The sequence below is a fragment of the Erinaceus europaeus genome, chromosome 15, assembly GCF_950295315.1.
Source record: "Erinaceus europaeus chromosome 15, mEriEur2.1, whole genome shotgun sequence".
NCBI lineage: Eukaryota > Metazoa > Chordata > Mammalia > Eulipotyphla > Erinaceidae > Erinaceus > Erinaceus europaeus.
The window spans coordinates 1,873,335-1,892,129 of NC_080176.1; the positions used below are offsets into that span (position 1 = coordinate 1,873,335).

The window sequence follows — 18,795 nt, forward strand, 5'->3', positions numbered from 1 at the left end:
GTGGTCCCCAAGTGTGTGCGTGTCCCCGGAAGGCCGTGGCCACATGGAGGGGTGGGGATGGGCCTCTCTGTCCCTGTTGCTGCCAGCCAGCCAGTGTCCTGTGGAACAAGGGCTCTGCATGGCTCTCACCTTCCTCCTTCACACGGGTGCCCAGGGCTCCACGCCACCCAAGGAGGTGCTCTGGTCCCTCTGCCCTCCGCTCCTCTGGTTCTAAAGAGGTTGGCAATTTCCCGGATTCTGCTTCTATCCTTCTGTGCCCCCTACGTGCCTGAAGGCAGCTCCTGCAGCTCTGAGGTTAGGTGAGTCGGTTCTACTCTTGTTCCCCAGTGGGTTCCAGATACTCTGCTGAATAATGAGGCAGGTGACTAAATACCGACCACCACACAAGACCCCTGCTGTCCTGAGAGAGCATTTCCTCCTAGTAGCAGTGTGGGCCTCTGCTTCACAGAACCCCCGACACACACACACACACACACACACACACACACGCAAACACATACACACACTCCATCACTTTCATCTTAACTGTACAAAGAACATGTATTCAAGGTTATCAGAGATCTCAGATAAAACGTGGGGCCAGGGGCCGGGTGGTGGTACTCTTGGTTGAGTGCACATATAATGTGCCAGGTCCTGGGTTCGAGCCCCTGGCCTCCACCTGCAGGCAGGAAGCTCTGTGAGTGGTGAAGCAGGGCTGCAGGTGTCTGTGTGTCTCTCCTGCCCTCTCTATCACTCACGTTCCCTCTTGATTTCCGGCTGTCTCTATACAATAAGTAAATAAAGATCATAAAAGTATTTTTGAAGAAGTGAGGACAGACAGATTGGGAGACAGCTCAGACGGCAGAGCACAGGCCTCACTCAGCAGGTCCTGGGTTTGAGCCCTGGCACCCGACGGGAGCACCCAGGGGAGGCTCCAGGGCCGGTGGAACTACACTGTAGAAGGAGAAGAGCTGTATTCTTCTCTCATCCTTTCTCTGGTTTCTGCTCCTTCTCTCACGCCTCTCAGTCCTTCTCTCATCTTTCTTCTTGCTCTCTAAATACAGAATTTTTAAAAAGCATTACTAACTGGGGCCCGGGACGTACTTGTTGGTACTGGTGGAAACCACTCTTGGGGCCCTAACTTCACTTGTGGTGCCATTTTTGAATAAAATAGGTTCAGGTTCGAGCCCCTGGTCCCCCACCTACAGGGGGAAAGCTTCATAAGCAGTGAAGCAGGGCTGCAGATGTCTCGCTGTCTCTCTCCCTATCTTCTCCCCCCCCCCAATTTCTTTAGGTCTCTATCCAATAATATATAAAAGTATTTTAAAACAAATTAAAAAATCAATTTTTTTTTAAGATGAAGTGGCTGCTGGGAGCGGGGGATTCCCTGTCCGGGCACCAAGCAAGTCCCTGTAATAACCAGGGTGGTAATAATAGTAAATGGAATAAGCCAAAAAAACAGACAAGCAAATAAAATGTCATCACGACGCAAGCCTGGCATGGAGCTACGTCCACAAAGGATTTCGCTAAGAGGGTGACCGTGGAAATGTCCCTGCCTACTGTGTCTGTGGCTAGAGGCCAGCATGGTCGTCCAGAGCCCAGAGCCGAGGGCCTGGGTGTCCCTGGCCAACTCCCAGGACTCGGCGTGAAGCAAGTGGACACCCTGGCCCCCGGGATGCCTGTGGGCGGTGGTGTGATGGGTCTATCTTTAGCGGAGAGAGAAGCACAGAGATGCACCCCCCATGTCTGCCACCCAGGCAAGCACTCACCCTAAACAACCTCTAACAGGCAGGGGTGCCCCCTCCCCCGTCAGCCTGCTCAGCAGTGAGGCAGTTAACCCCCCTCCCCAGCAGGCCTGCCCCTGCCAAGGCTCCCTAAAAGGCTCACTGCTGACACAGCAGACCTCAAAACGATCAGCGTGACAGATGGCCACGGCAGACACTCGTCCTTTTTATAGGCCCGACATTAATCCGGAGAGATTGACAGCGGCCCTCTCATCTTTGAAATTTTTTTTGAAAGGTACGTATCTTCTATCAGGCAAGACAGGGCATGTGGAGACCATCTCTGGGCCCTGAGGGAGGGTGGGAAAGAGGGGAGGAGGGAAGGCCACTTATTCATTCGCAAGTCAGTGTGTCTGTCTGTACTGCCAGCGGGAAGAGGAAGGAGATGGCTGGGGGAGCTTCAAGAGTGGCGAAGGGGGTCCAGGGGGTGGTGCACTTGGATCAGTGCAAGCCCCAGGCCCCCACCTGCAGGGGAAAGCTTCAAGGGGTGACGGTCTCTCTCCCTCTCTGTCTCCCTCTCCTCTCAATTTCTCTCTGTCTCTCTCCCATAATAAATACATTAAAAGATGAAATTTAAAAAGCAGTGAAGCAGTGCTGCAGGTATCTGCCTTGTGCCTTATCTCCCTCTTTTCTCTAATTCCAAAATAAAAATAAAATTAAAAGAAAGAGGGAGGAGAGGGGAGGGGTTAGGTCGCCTGCCCTGAGAGGCCCAGTCCAGCCTCCCTAGGACATGGTCAGAGGTGAGTATGCCTTCCCCACTGGCCCTGCAGTGTTTCTACCTGCAGGAGAGTGAGGGTCCTTGGTCAGGCCCTAGCAGGAGCCCCAAACTGCATGACATGTCCACCTTCAAGTGGACAGCAAGGAGAGAGGAGGCACTCTGAGGACAGTCACTCCCTGCTGAAAAGGACCACTGGTGGCGGCTGAATGTCAGGAAAGGGGGGGGCAGAGGCCTTTCCCTGTCATTCCCGGGGGGACAGTGCACAGGAGACAGAGGGGAGAAGGCCCTCAGGCTGGGCTGTCTACAGTCACCGCTCCTACATGACTAAAGAGAAAGGTCTGCCTTGGGCCTGTGCCACGTGCTAATTCAAAACGTGATTTTTGGTAGCAGGATAGCTCAGTCGGTCAGTGCGCTGCTTTGCTCTGCCTGTGGCCACTTTCAGTCAGCCTTCACTGCACTGGAGGGACCTTTGGTCCAGTGGAGTGTCCCCCCCTCACCCCAATAAGTCAGCCTAGAGTGGTGAAGCCACAGAGATGGGGAAAAACAAACATTATTTTATTACATGTGAGATGGCAAGGAAGCAGGGAGGGGAGGGAGAGAGAGACCCCAGTGGCCCTGTGACCCACGCAGCACCCGTGCCTGCACCTACAGCCTCCACCGTGCAGACCTGACACACTGCCAGCTGAGCCAGGCGGGACACCCATCTCCTCCACTCGCTCCCAGTTCAGGCAGCTCCCTTGGGGCAGGTCCCCCCACCCCAGCCCACCCCCCCCAGCCGCTCTAAGGGAACAGAGTTGGGACACCTGGTCTGGGATGGCCAGGTCTGGGCCACAAGAGCCAGGGAAGCGCGGCCATCTGCAATCTCTGCAGGAGCCCTGGGGACAGACACTTGCCCATGGGGACAGCTGGACTTGCCCCAGGCCTGGAGTCACTGGGAGCATGTAACTGGGCCACTGTTGGGCGTGATGTGCTCAGAGTAGAAGCCATCGAGGGGGCACCACTGTCCCCCATCAATGAGAATCAGAATGTGTAGCCTGCAGACCACCTATCTGAATAGCAACCATGTGCCAGCTCTCTCACCCTCTCCAGAATACAGACCACAGCGCTGGGTCTATTTGCAGGCTACGGTCAGGCTTTAGGATGTTCAGCTTCCTGTGGAAAGGGGTCCTGGCTGTGTCCACTGTCCCCTCAACACAGGAGACGTTTTATAAATGGAGAAAGAGGTCGCCTTCCAAGTCCACTTTGCAGCCAGGTCCTCTGTTCTCCCTGCCTTCATTCTGCAGCTGAGCAAACAGCCCTCGGGGAGCATAACTGAAGAGCCCAAGGCCACTTGCTGGGTGAACAGTGGTGAACGAAGCCAGAGTGGCTCTCTCAGCCTGGCCCTGTTGGACTCCTGCGTCTCACCGCCACCGCCCTGACTCCTCGGTTCAGTCTGCTGTTACAGGGACTCTGGGGCTGCCGGAAGTCACTGAGTGACTAAGATGGACCAGCCTCGCCAGAAGTGACACCGCCAACATTTAGAGCAGGTGTGTGCTGAAAGCAACTGCTTTCCCGCCCAGCAGGTAAGGACACAGCACAGGGAGGTGGCAAATAGACGGTCCAGGAAACACACCCAGGGGCCACACTAACCTCTTCCTGTGACATTCCCCCAGTATTCTACCCAGATGACATGCAGGGGCTTCTCTACTATTTGTTTACTCCTCTGTGACGCTGGGCCCACGGATCAAATCAGACATCATTGTGTTAGGTGTCTCTGTCCTATCCAACAACATCATCAACAACAACAATAATAACTACAACAATAAAACAACAAGGGCAACAAAAGGGAATAAAATTAAAAAAAAAAGAGACACTATAACTAGGCACACATTAAGCCAGGTCAAGTCTTCTTCCCACATGGGTGTTACTGTCAAACTCACAACCTCCCACCCCCACACCACCCCCGCAACCTCCATATCCAAGAAAAATTTGACTTTCAGACATGTTTGAAATATACAGTCCCAGATTTTCCTGTGGTGAACAGAAAGCATCCCATGCTGCAGTTACTCGAATGTACCAAACAACTAAGTTGAGTGTTTAGAATCACACCTGTAGCTCAAACTCAGCACACAGTATGGGTGTCCTGCCCTCGGATGGCATTTTAATTTTACTTTGATCCAGCATGCTTGCCCGAGAGAGATTCTGAGGCTACAAGGAGAGGTTGTTTTCTGGGGGTCTAGAACCATAGCTGACATAGAAAACATAGGAAGAAAACAAAACAAAAAGGTCACTTACATTGAGAACTGCACGGACGGTCGTTTTGACCACCTCCCATCTCTAGGCAAACACTTCTCACCCACTGTCACAGCCGGATGAGGCAAGATCATTTACCCAAATATGGGAAGCAATGTATAGCCACAGAGTTTCAAAGGGCTCATCAATCAAACAACCAGAATGAGGGAGGGGCTGGGTGAAGCACACATAGGACTGAGGGCAAGGACCTGTACAAGGACCCAGGTTCGAGCCCCTACTCCCCACCTGCAGGAGGTACGCTTCAGAAGCAGTGATGCAGGTCTGCAGGTGTCTATCTCTCTCCCTCTCTGCCTCCCCCCCCCCCAATTTCTCTCTGTCCTGTCCAGTAAAATGGAAAAAATGACTGCCAGGAGCAGTGGATTCATCGTTCTGGCACTGAGCTCCGGCGATAACCTAGGAAGAGACCAAAAGCTAGCTAGAGTGAGGCACATGTCACCCAAGTTTTGACGTGTCACCCAAGCCATGGGTTCAGACTCAGACACTAACTAACCAGACCAGGGGGTGACCAGCCACCACTCTGATCATATCACGGGGCCCTGGGCAGCCATGGCTTGTACATCGTCCTACGGTCTGTCCTGTTAATGGTTTCTGAACTCAAGACTGACTTTGACGATTAGCTTGTCAGACCACTGGTCCTTTGTTCTCAGATCAGACAACTCAATGGGCTCTCAAGAGAGCTTGAACATTTAGATGCGAATACAGAGGTTTGATAACTAAAATAGGACTACTAACTATCTACAAAACAGAACCCCCCCCCCCAACTCTTCATATGAGTTTTCCAGCCTTTAGTTCATGATTAGTCAACAGTTTTTGTTTTTTGGGGTTTTTTTTTTTTGGCTCTATATAGTAACTCTATTTTTCAGCCACCAGGTTCCAGATGCTAACATGATGTCAACCGAACTTCCCTGGGCAGATGACCACATCAATATGTCCTGGAACCCCGCTTCCCCAGAACCCTGCACTACTAGGGAATGAGAGAGACAGGTTGGAGTACGGATGGAACCACCAACACCCATGTTCAGTGGGGAAGCAATTACAGAAGCCAGACCTTCCACCTTCTGCACCCCATGACCCTGGGTCCATGCTCCCAGAGGGATAAAGAATAGGAAAGCTATCAGGGGAAGGAAGGGATGGGATACGGAGTTCTGGTGGTGGGAATTGTGTGGAGTTGTACCCCTCTTATCCTACGTTTTTTGTCAGTGTTTCCTTTTTATAAAGAAAAAAGAAAAGAAAACTGGGAGAAAAAAAGAGCATCTATTTATCTCTTCTTATCCAAGGACACCAAGATTGGGGCTGGCCCCCAGGCCAAAGAAGCCCTGACATGCTGCTGGTCTTGAGAGTTCTGTCAGCCTCACATGACCAGGAGAAAGCAGTCCAGCTCACTCAGTATTCAGCAAGTTCACAGACCCTGCTGCACAGGCTCATTGGGGTCCAATGTAATGGGGAAGCTTGGCTCTTCAAGGGGTGACAAGTAGGGTCACTGGAAACCACTGAATCTAATTCTAGATCAAAGGGCTCTTGTGTGCACCCCCCCCCCAAGTCTGTTAGGGAAGACTCACTGTCTCTGCTCACTGTCTTTGCAGGACCTTGCCATGGTTCTCTTACAGCTTGCTCTGCTATCTACTCAACTGTTCCTAGTTTTTACTGAACAGAGGACAGGACAAGGCTGATCTGAAATAAGAAATAATGGCACTGGAGACACTTATGGGAAGCATGTTCTTCTGCCATTGAATGACTGACTCTGGAGGCGGGAAAGGCCTTAAGAGGGGGCTCAGACTGACACAACAGCAATGTGGTGGGCCTGCATCTCTGTGATAGTCCATCTCTCTCTCTCTCTCTCTCTCTCTCTCTCTCTCTCTGCCTCCAGGGTTATAGCTGGGGCTTGGTGCTGACACTATAAATCCACTGCTCTTGGCAGCCATTCCATTTTATTGGATAGGACAGAGAGAAATTGAGAGAGGAGGGAGAGACAGAGAGGGAGAGAGAAAAATAGACACCTGCAGACCTGCTTCACTGCTTGTGAAGCATCCCCCCCACACACACAGATTTTGAGCTGGGGGTTCGAACCTGGGCCCTTGCACTTTGTACTATGAGCACTTAGCTGGGCATGCCACCATCAGGACCCCGGATAGCGTCTCTGATGGAGGGAGTTAACCAGCTCTGCAGAGCATAGCTCTGTTTGGATCACAGCAATGCCCTTCTCCTGCCATTACCATGAGTGGGGTGCCCCCTTCTCCCCATCTGGAAGAATGTCTGCATCCTGAGAGGCAAGGCCAAGGGCTTGGTGTGCAAGCTGTGGCATCTCTGGATACTTGCAGGGCAGCTGGACTCAGAGGGATCCACACGGAGAGTCTGTGCAGGCCTGTGCATGTGCCGCCATTCCTGACGTTGCTGCTAGTTCTGCGTGCTATGGGGGGCTTAGTGGCTGACAGCACAGCTGCTGGTACACAAAGACAACTTCTCACGCCACCACGGCAGGCGTCTGCAAAACACCCCCACCCGCCCAGGGCCTTCCCCATCATTACTCCATCACCATTTTTTAAAAAGATATTTTCTCTGCCACCAGGGTTATTACTGGGCTTGGCCCCTGCACTGTGAATCCACTGCTCCTAGTGGCCATTCTCTTGTCTTTCTATTGCTTTGCAAATACAGAGAGATATTGAGGAGGGGTGTGGAGGGAGAGAGACACCTGCAGCCCTGCTTCACCACTCCTGAAGCTCCCCCCTCCTGCAGGTGGGGTCCAGGGGTTTGAACCTGGGACCTTGCACACTGTAATGTGAGGGCTTAACCAGATGTGTCACCACCTGGCCCTGTAAGTATTTATTTATTTTGGATAGAGACAGGGAGAAATTGAGAAAGGGGGGGGGATAGAGAGAGACACCTGCAGCCCTGCTTAACCACTTGTGACGCTTCCCCCCCAGCAAGTGGGGACCAGAGACTTGAACCCAGGTCCTTGAACATGGTCATGTGTGCTTAGCTGGTCACACCACTGCTTAGGCCCCTGATTTATTTGTTTCTGACAGATAACAGAGTGCCACTCATCTCGCCTACGGCAGTGTCACAAAAATGGAATCCCAGGCCTCCAGTTCCTGGGTCTAGTTCCAGGTAACTAGTTATCAGACATGTCTCCAGGGCAAACAGAGTGTGATCAGCTCAGGTTTGCAAGTCAAGGCCCTCACATGTCCCCTCACCTCCAAAACAGCCAGGCAGGTGTCTCAAACGCCCTCCAGAAGCAGAAGGAAGTGGGCAGCCCGACTCCTCGGCCTGTACAAACCCTCATCTATCACGGGGGTAATACGTCCAGAGTGGCATTTCGTAATGACAGCAACATTCCAGCAAATCGATAGTTATTTAATTCCCAACAAGCTCCCGAGTCCATTAAGCCTGATTACATTCACCCATTTCGGTGGGTGCCGTTATTTTTCCTACACCGGCACTTAATCTATAACAGGAACTTATGAGAACTTTCAAAAGCAATTTCAGCATCAATCAGCACTGAGTGAAGGGCACGGTTTGCTCGTAATTATTTATTGGACGGGGTGGTAGAGGCAACTGACAAAAGCTCGGCGGGTGACCTTCACCCCAGGTTCCAATGGACTCACGGCTGGAATACCCCCTCCTCTTCCTCCTCTCCTCCGCCCGGTCCCCCCTCAACTCAGGGCACAGTGTGTCGGACGGGGTGGGGGCCACCAAGCCAACACCCAGCCCCCAGGCTGCTTTGTCTCCTGCACATGTGGCGAGGGAGCCCCTAAACCCAGCCAGGAGGGACCCTGCACCCAGGCTGGCAGCACGTCCAGTGCCTGGAAACCCAGAGGTGCTTAGCCAAGGCCCTCACTCCCCAGCCAGCTTCATGACTCAGCTGAGGCCTGGCAGACTCTCCAGAGGGGAGCAGGCCCAAACCAAAATGAGGGGAACTCCTGAAAGATCCCTCCAAGGTGCTCCCTTTCCGGCAGAATCCAGAGCAGGGGTGGCTTATCAAACGGACTGGCTCTTCTCAAACAGACAGAAGCAAATATATCAGGCTGTCCTGTTGGCCAGATCCTTTCACTGGTGGCAGTGAGCTTTCTACAGATACCCAGCTTAACAGAAAAGCTACACTCCACCTGGGAAAGCGGGGCACAGGGCCTCTTATTTGTAACTGATCATCCTGTGGAGAACTTAGCAGCCTGGGGAAGGGGGAGACAGCATAACTGTTCTGTAAAAAGATTCTCACGCCTGAGGCTCTGAAGTCCCAGGTTCAATCTCCTGCATCACCATAAGTCAGAGCTGAGTAGTGCTCTGGTGAAAGATAAAAAAAAAATAAAACTTAACCGCCTAAAGAGTTAGACGGGGAGCTGAGTGGTTGGCACACCTGGTTGAGCACACCTGTTACAACGAGCAAGGACCCGGGTTCAAGCCACCCCGGTCCCCATCTGCAGGGGGAAAGCTTCATAACTGGTGAAGCAAGGCTGCAGGCGTTTCTCTATCTCTATGTCTCTCTTCCTTTCAATATCTGGCTGTCTCTATTCAACAAATAAAGATGATAAAAATATTAATAAAAAAAAGAGGGAGTCGGGCTGTAGCGCAGCAGGTTAAACACAGGTGGCGCAAAGCACAAGGACCGGCATAAGGATCCCGGTTCGAGCCCCGGCTTCCCACCTGCAGGGAAGTCGCTTCACAGGCAGTGAAGCAAGTGTCTGTCTTTCTCTCCTCCTCTCTGTCTTCCCCTCCTCTCTCCATTTCTCTCTGTCCTATCCAACAATGATGACATCAACAACAACAATAACTACTACAACAATAAAACAACAAGGGCAACAAAGGGAATAAATAAATAAAATAAATATTTAAAAAGAAAAAAAGAAAAGACTCACCCACAGGCTGGCCCTCCACTCTGGCTGGCCGCCATCACAGGCGTAAACTGTGGGGAAGGGGAGACTTTGGGGCTGGGAGGTGGTACACTTGGATAAGCACACAGATGACAATGTTCACCAGCCTGGGTTCGAGTCCCTGGTCTCCCCCTGCAGGGAAAGTGCTTCATGAATGGTAAAGCAGTGCTGCAGGTCTCTCTCTCTCTCTCTCTCTCTCTCTCTCTCTCCTCTCTCTCCTCTCTCTCTCTTCTTCTCTCCCTCACCTCACCCCCTTCCCTCTCAATTTCCTGGGAAGGGGGCCGCCCAGGATAACCTCTGAGCTTTATCCATGAGCCACCTCTAGAAGTGTCACCCTGGAACCCCAGGCCAGGAGGAGCAGGGTCTTGTGTGCACGCAGAGAAAGGGCAGCAAGGAACAGGGAGGCATGAAGCCTGTTCCTGGGTGGAGGTTCAGCAGCCAGCTGCCTCCTCCTGTGCTGGCAGCTGAGTCCCTGGCAGGGCCCGGGCCCCATGGCCACCCTCCGGGAGCGAGGCAGGAATGTTAAACAGTGTCCGGGTCAATACAGGCAAATATAGCTCAACTACACCATTTATTCAGCCATGAGAGATGTCAATAGTCAGATTAGGGTGATCCATCTTTTTGATTTCCCACTGTCTTCCCACTGACTCCACCAGGGTGTTCTCCCCCCACTGTGTTCAGAGTGTTTGCTTTCTCAACCTGAAAAAGTCCAACTATTCCTGGGCCACTCTGGGGTTGAGTGCCGGCTGGCTGGCTGGCTGGGGTGGGGGAGGGCCCTGGGGTTACCTGGATCAGCCCTGGGAAGTAGGGGGCAGCAGGCAGGATCATGGGGACGCCGTAGGGGTGCAGGAGGAGGCCTTGGGATGGCAGCATGCTTCCGGCAGAGGCAGGGCTCCCCTTGGGTGCTCAGCACGTCAAAGAGGAGGAGGCTGGGAATCTAGGGCCCCCACGTCTGTCCTGCTCCAGAGCTGGAAGCCAGACCACTGGTGGCAGGAGGGAGGAAGAACACTCATCAAGTCAGAGGAGAGAGAGAGAGAGAGAGAGAGAGAGAGAGAGAGAGAGAGAAACCCTGCATCAGCACTCTTCCCGGACAAGTTTGCTACCCAGACGAGAGGCCAGGAGACACGGCAGCTGCAAAGTTGAAGCTACCAAAATGGAAGGCGCTATTTTGGGACGAGCTTGGCTACCATGACTAACCAGATACTCTTCATTAGTTTAGTGCTGGAGAGAGAGAGGGAGAGAGGGAGAGGGGGAGACAGAGAGAGAGAGACAGAGAGAGAGAGACAGAGAGAGAGAGAGACAGAGAGAGAGAGAGACAGAGAGAGAGAGAGGAGACAGAGAGAGGAGAGAGGAGAGAGGGAGAGGGAGAGGGAGAGGGAGAGGGAGAGGGAGAGGAGACAGAGAGAGGAGAGAGGAGAGAGGGAGAGGGAGAGGGAGAGGGAGAGGAGAGGGAGAGGGAGAGGAGAGGGAGAGGGAGAGGGAGAGGGAGAGGAGAGGGAGAGGAGAGGGAGAGGAGAGGAGAGGGAGAGGGAGAGGGAGAGGAGAGGGAGAGGGAGAGGGAGAGGGAGAGGGAGAGGGAGAGGAGAGGGAGAGGAGAGGAGAGGGAGAGGGAGAGGGAGAGGAGAGGGAGAGGGAGAGGGAGAGGGAGAGGGAGAGGGAGAGGAGAGGGAGAGGAGAGGAGAGGGAGAGGGAGAGGGAGAGGAGACAGAGAGAGGAGAGAGGAGAGAGGGAAAGGGAGAGGGAGAGGGAGAGGGAGAGGGAGAGGGAGAGGAGACAGAGAGAGGAGAGAGGAGAGAGGGAAAGGGAGAGGGAGAGGGAGAGGGAGAGGGAGAGGAGAGGGAGAGGGAGAGGGAGAGGGAGAGGGAGAGGGAGAGGGAGAGGGAGAGGAGAGGGAGAGGAGAGGAGAGGAGAGGGAGAGGGAGAGGGAGAGGGAGAGGGAGAGGGAGAGGAGACAGAGAGAGGAGAGAGGAGAGAGGGAAAGGGAGAGGGAGAGGGAGAGGGAGAGGGAGAGGGAGAGGGAGAGGGAGAGGGAGAGGGGCAGGCAGAGGCCTTCCTGAAGTCTGGGCTCTCCCCAGTGCACTGGGGAGCACAAGGCAAGGGGCAAATTCTGCAAGGCTTTACTTTATTCTTTCTTGGAGAAGAGCTGAGAGACCTAAATTGATAAGATTATCAGCTGCCACCCCAAACTGCAGTAAGCTCAAGCAGGACAGCCTGTGGGGCTGATCAGAAAGGAACTAAGAATAGAATACAGTGGAGTCTGGCACCCCCCCCCCCAGCACACACCCCTCCTGTCTCTCTCACTCCCAGCTCTATTCTAAGGGCACAGTCTGCATAAAGGCCTCAGAGCCCCCTCCCCTGCACTAGTGGGGGTGGTGTATGCCCTGCTGAGAGCAAGAACTCACCCCTCCACCCTCCAAGAGGGCAAGGGCGTGGCCAGCCCACCCTAGCTGCTCCCTGGGGCCGGCACAGCTGTCAGCTCCCAGAACCCAGGCTGGTGGAGCCGGGCCTCCATTGACCTGTGTGGCCTGTCCTGGGCTAAGAGCCGGTGCTGGCTTAGGCTGTCCACACAAGACCACAAGTCCACTTCACATCCTTCATGTACTTTCTGGGGAGGGCTTTTATTTGTTTGTTTTTTTAATTGCCCCCAGTGTTATTGCTGGGCTCAGTTTGTTGTCTTTTATTATTGTTGCAGTTATTATTATTGTTGTTATTGATGTCATCCTTGTTGGATAGGAAAGAGAGAAACGGAGAGAGGAGAGGAAAACAGAGAGGGGGAGAGAAAGACAGACACCTGCAGACCTGTTTCACCGCTCCTGCAGGTGGGGTGGGGAGCGGGGGCTCGAACCTGAGACCTAGAGAGGGGCATGTGCCCTCAACTGGGTGTGTCACTGCCTGCCCCCTCTCGGGAGTATTCTTCAGAAGCTGCTCTGTGAGCTCCCAGCTGGGGTACACTAGAATTGCAGCACAGGAAGAGGTGTGAAGGCACCCCCAAAGGGGAGCCCAAGCTGGGGCCAGGTGGAGACTCATTCACAAGGCAGAACGTAAACCATGTGCGGAGACCGGGGTTCAAGACCCTGATCCCACCTGCTGCTGGGGCGGGGGGTCCAGAGTGGCGGAGTAGGGCTGCAGGTGTCTCTTTTTCTCTCAGCCTCTCTCTCTCCCTCCCTCTCTCTTCTCTATCACCTTCCATGAAAAACAGCAAGACACAGCGCTGGCATGGCTGTGCAGGAGCTGAGGCTCAGATGATCATTCGGGTGGTAGAAGCAAACAAGCCAACAGAAATCAGTCCACAGATTCAACGCAGTGGGCCTGGCGGTGCTGCACCCAGTCAGGCGCACATAGCGCATGCATGTTATCTTTATTTATTTATTTAAAGTTTTTGTTTATATTTTTATTGAGTAAAGACGGAGGGAAATTGAGAGGGGAGGAGGAGATAGAGAGGGAGAGAGACAGAGAGACACCTGCAGCCCTGCCTCACCACTCATGAAGCTTTCCCTCTGCAGGTGGGGACCAGGGGTTTGAACCTGGGTCCTTGAGCTCTGTGATGTGTGCACTTAACCAGGTGTACCACCACCTGTCCCCTTTTCTCTCCCTCTCCTCCTCCTCCTCTCTCAATTTCTCTCTGTTCTGTTCCATAAAATAGGGGGTGGCGGAAAATGGTCACCAGGAGCAGTGGATTTGTAGTGCTGGCAGGAAGCCCCAGTGACAACCTGGAAATAAACTAAACTGAACTAAAATAACCCAGACCAAGGCTGAGAAATACATTTAAAACCACTCTGGCATTTGAACCTGCCCTGTGATTGCCTGCAATGAGTGGTGGGAACTTCCTGGCAAATCTCTAGACTTGAACTGGGGACATTCGGGCCCAGGTGCCCTGCATGTTGGCCCTAGGGTCTGGGGTGAGTTCCTTGCAGCCTGCTCCAGCACGGACAGCGGCGCCGTGAGGTAAGAACAGTGAGCCTCTCGCTCCAGCTCATGGGCCCAGGCCACACAATCACCTCCAGAAAGAAGCCTCCACTCTGCTCCCTGTCCACTGCCTCTCCCTCAGAGCAGGACAGGACACAGGTGGGGTGGGAAGGCCCCACACCCCGCCAACCACAGCTGGTTTTTGCCCGGACCCAAAGGCCCATTCATCGGAGCTGAGATAGCGGAGGTGTTTTTACACCACGCTAATTTGAGTTGCTTGGTTTCGCCGCATAGATACATTTCTAGATAACAACAGTGGACAGCATTTGGCCAAGAATTCAATTATTTAAGACCATGCTTTGGCCATCTTGACAAGGTTTGTCTGTAATTGATTCTCCGGTATCCGCAGCCCCATGGTCAGGGTTCGGAAGCACTGGACAGCTGCGGGCTGACCCCTCTCTGACTCAATAGGCTGATGCCCTTTCTAACTTTAGCCCCGAGGAGGACTTTCAACACCATTTCTGAGAAGCTGGGGCGGCCAGGGAACAGATCTGGGTGGGCGGGGGAGAGGCTGAGTCCCCACCCATCCACACAGCAGTCTGCACACACAGGCCAGGCCTCGGCTCCCTGAACCCTACTAGACTGCAGAGTCCGCTCAGCATTCCCCGAGAGAGCTCCTGTGACCAAGACGAAGCTTGGGGTGTTTCAGAAAGGGCTGAGTCACATCCACAGGAAGGATCACAGTTTTTATGCATGGGTATAGAATTATTAGGCATTTGTGTAAAAAAAACATGATGATTGGGGGTCGGGCGGTGGCACAGCAGATTAAGTGCAACTGGTGCTAAGCGCAGGGACCGGAGTAAGGATCCCAGTTTGAGCCCCTGGCTCCCCACCTGCAGGGAGTCACTTCACAGGTGGTGAAGCAGGTCTGCAGGTGTCTGTCTTTCTCTCCCCCTCTCTGTCTTCCCCTCCTCTCTCCATTTCTCTCTGTCCTATCCAACAACGAACGACATCAACAATAACAATAATAACCACAACAGGCTACAACAACAGGGGCAACAAAAGAGAAAAAAAAATGGCCTCCAGGAGCAGAGGATTCATGGTGCAGGCACTGAGCCCCAACAATAACCCTGGGGGCAAAAAAAAAAAAAAACATGATGATTTCACTCAAACAGAAATAACAAACGGGAGGGGGGGCGGCTGTGGCACACCTGATTGAGTGCACATATCATCAAGCATTAAGAACCTGGGTTTAAGCCCCCACAATCCACCTATGGGGGGTTAGCTTCATGAGTGGTGAGGCAGGACTGCAGGTGTCTCTCTTTCTCCCTCTCCTCTCTCAATTTCTCTCTGTCTTGTTCAATAAAATGGGGGTGGGGAGTGGCCACCAGGAGCAGTGGATTCATAGTGCCAGCACCAGGCCAGCAACAACCCTGGAGGCAGAGAGAGAGAGAGAGAGAGAGAGAGAGAGGGGAAATTAGAAGTGTATGCCACAGAGGTGCATGGGTGTGCAGAATTTCTTCTGCCCTTTGTAAGCCCACCATGGCAAAAAGCCGTCACTGCAGCTGGCTAGGAAGTACACACCCCACTACGCTACCCCTTTCTCCTTGGCTTCCCAGGACTGCAGGCCACCTATGTCCACCTGCATGGCAGTGCTCTGGTCCCCCTGCCCTCCCCTCCTCCGGTTCTAAAGAGGTTGGCAGTTTCCCGGATTCTGCTTCTATCCTTCTGTGCCCCCTACATGCCTGACGGCAGCTCCTGCAGCTCTGAGGTTAGGTGAGTCGGTTCTACTCTTGTTCCCCAGTGGGTTCCAGATACTCTGCTGAATAATGAGGCAGGTGACTAAATACCGACCACCACACAAGACCCCTGCTGTCCTGAGAGAGCGTTTCCACTCGTGGAAAGAACCACGAGTTCTTTATCAGAGCACAGATGTTCTTGATCTGCACTCATCCTTTCCACTAGCAAGTGGGAGCCACATTCTACGCTGCTTCTCTGCTCTCCACGGCTGGGGTCCTTGGTCAAGATGAGGCTTGGGTACCCACCACCTTTAGAGAGCAGTACTAAGCTCCTGCTATACTGCAGGAACATCACAATGTGGAGAGAAGGAGGGAGGGGAGAACATGGGCTGACAATTCTGGCAAAAGCAGTGGTGGGGAGAGAGGTGTGGACAGTGGTGCAGCTGGTTAAGGGCAAGGACCTGGGTTCGACCCCCCCCCCACCCCCCCAGTTCCCCACCTGCAGGGGAGGGGGTGCATCACAAGTGGTGAAACAGGTACGCAGGTGTTTTTCTCCCTCTGTATCTCCTCGCCTCCTCTCTCAGTTTCTCTCTGTCCTATCCAAAAAATGGCCTGCAGGAGAGTGGATTTGTAGTGCCGGCACCGAGCCCCAGTGATAACCCTGAATACAAAAATAAATACATAAGTAAACAAATAAATAAATATTATCTTGGGTTGGGGAGATAGTGTAATGTAATACTCTCCTGCCTGAAGCTCTGGGGTCCTACATTCAATCCCCAACATCACCATCAGCCAGAGTTGAGCAGTGTTCTGGAGTCTCTCTCTCTTTCTCTCTCTCTCTCTCTCCATATATATATATATTTGGCATTATAAATAAAATAAACATTAATTTAAAAAGAAAGGTGGGGGCTCCCAGGGGCAGAAATATCCCATGAATGATCACCCATCCATCTTTCTCACTCCCAGGATGAGTGTAACAAAACTTTTTTTTTCTTTTTTACAGTTGATCAGAAGAGACCTGGAGGGACATAAGAAAACTTTTAAATGTCAACAGAGGGGTTTGGGTGGTAGCGCAGCAGGTTAAGCACACGTTTCGTGAAGCGCAAGGACCGGCGTCAGGATCCCGGTTCAAGCCCCCAGCTCCCCACCTGCAGGGGAGTCGCTTCACAGGCGGTGGGTGAAGCAGGTCTGCAGATGTCTGTCTTTCTCTCCCCCTCTCTGTCTTTCCCTCCTCTCTCCATTTCTCTCTGTCCTATCCAACAACAAATGACATGATATCAACAACAACAACAATAACCACAACAAGGCTACAACAATGGCAACAAAAGGGGGGAAAATGGCCTCCAGGAGCAGTGGATTCATGGTGCAGGCACTGAGCCCCAGCAATAACCCTGGAGGCAAAAAAAAAAAGTCAACAGAGAAATGAAGACACATTTAGATGCTGGAGTTTTCTGTTCCCATTTTAGCTACTCAAAATGTTTCATTTTTTCCAGTAAATTTTCTTATTTATTTATTTATGATTTGCTTGTTTATTTATATATATTTATTTGTTTCTGTGTTACTGCCACCTGGGTTATCACTGGGGCTTCTTGTTGGCACTGGCATCTACCACTCTGAGAGCTATTTTTCCTTTTTTTTTTTCCCCTAATTTATTTGATAGGTCAGAGAAATTGAGAGGGGAGCAGGAGAGAGAGAGAGAGAGAGAAGTGTCACACTGCATCACCACTCACAAAGCTTCCACCCTGCAGGTGGGAATTGAGAGCTCGAACCCGGGTCCTGGCACATGGTAACACAAGTATTCAGCCAGATGTGCGCCACCCCCCCATAGAGAGCCTTCAGGATTTGCTAATCAACACTGATAGCTGGATTTTCTTTTTAACAGTGTTCAGTCATAAAATGTTCTTCCTTTATTTTAAATAATTTATAAATGGTTTAAAAGTTTCTTGACCACTGGAACCCACCAGACTAGCCTTGGAGTCTCAGACAACCAGGCAGCAGCAGACATAGCTGGGCTCCCCAGCTGTGGTTTGCAGACTTTCTCTGAGTCAGGACCCATGGGAAAAATCCAGAACATGGGGGTCCCCCTATCAGCTCCAAAATAGGATCAGGAGGACGCACAAAGAAAACAGCATCAGGTCTTGCAAGTGAGGGGGCTACTGACTGCCTTGACCAGTTTGAGCCTCCAGGGTGCAGGCTGGGATGTGCTCTTCTGGGCTCACTCGGCACTTATTTTATTTATTAGACAGAGACAGAGAGAAATCAAGAGGAGAGGGACAGGGAGAGAGACAGAGAGACACCTGCAGCCCTGCTTCCTCACTTACTAAGCTTTCCTCCTGCAGGTGGGGACTGGGGCCTTGAACCTGGGTCCTTGTGCTTTGTAACACATGATCACAAGCAGGTGTGCCACCCCCTGGCCCATCTTGACCCCACTTCCCCTTGGAAGGGCTGCCTGAGAGGCTGTGGAGTCTGCACAGCTGGCTCCTTGCTGAGCCCTGGGGTGCTCCAAAGACCTACCTCTGACCTGCCTGGGGGTGAAGGGCTTTGGGAATTCCTTGACTGTGCTAGAGTGACCTTGAGGCCAGGGGTGGACAGGACACTGGGGTACTCGGCTGCGTCCTGGTCTCCCCCGGGTGTTCTGCTTCTCAACCAGCAAGGACCCTGCAGCAAGGTCCTGGGTACACAGGCCTCTCCGGGACATGAGGTCTTCCGGATGTGAAACTGGACTCCTTGCAACCTCACACTCACCCTGAGCTTCCTGCAGCTAGCTGAATGGCTGTGTGTGTATCCTCTCCCGCAAAGGCGGGGCTGGACTGGCATCTCCCAAAGCATTTCCACACTGCAGATGCCTCCTGAGACACCTTGTCATATAAGGAATCCCTGGACCCACAGACTGGGATACGTTCAGTTTCCTTTCTCTCTCTCCTGGGCATTCATCATTCCAATTAGCAGATTAGAGCACCGGAGAGAGCTTGTAGGGAGAAGTCATTTCAGCTTGCTGGGTCTAGACAGACTGAAACTTAGCTGCTGATTAGTTGGCCATCCATCCATCCATCCATCCATCCATCCATCCATCCACTCATCCATCCATCCACCCATCCATCCATCCATCCATCCATCCATCCATCCATCCATCCATCCATTACCTATCTATCCTTCCATCTATTACCTATCTATCCATCTGTCCATACATCTATCATCCATCCATCTATCCATCCACCCATCCATTACCTATCTATCCTTCCATCTATTACCTATCTATCCATCCGTCCACCCATCTACCGTCCATCCATCCATCCATCCACCCATCTATCAGTCATCTATCCATTACATATCTATCCATTATCTATCTAGTCACCTAGCCACCCATTATCTATTCATCTATCTATCCATCCTTCCTTCCATCACATATCTATTAACCCTTCCATTCATTATCTATCCATTATCTATCTATCTGCCTATTCACCCATCTATCCATTACTTACCCATTCATCTACCCATTATCTAGCTACTCACTC

The 18,795-nt window shown here is 52.4% G+C and overlaps 1 protein-coding gene and 1 long non-coding RNA gene across 24 annotated transcripts in view; one reads left to right on the forward strand and one right to left on the reverse strand.

Moving 5' to 3' along the window:
* RBFOX1 (RNA binding fox-1 homolog 1) overlaps positions 1-18,795 on the reverse strand; it is a 1,765,566-nt gene that overhangs the window by 210,187 nt on the left and 1,536,584 nt on the right. For 2 of the 23 annotated variants that reach the window (XM_007522010.3, XM_007522011.3), the window contains exon 1: positions 10,422-10,731. The exons of 17 other annotated variants lie outside the window; for them this stretch is intronic. In XM_007522010.3, the coding sequence (XP_007522072.1) occupies positions 10,422-10,508 (87 nt within the window). In that variant the 5' untranslated portion in view covers positions 10,509-10,731. Of the gene's footprint in view, positions 1-10,421; positions 10,740-18,795 lie in introns of those variants that run through there. 4 more of the 23 variants (XM_060172423.1, XM_060172420.1, XM_060172417.1 and 1 more) reach the window with 4 other exon arrangements.
* On the forward strand, positions 1,636-6,008 carry LOC132532962 (uncharacterized). Its single transcript, XR_009544865.1, has 3 exons — positions 1,636-1,998; positions 3,762-4,040; positions 5,634-6,008. It is a non-coding gene; the product is annotated as an uncharacterized LOC132532962 (long non-coding RNA).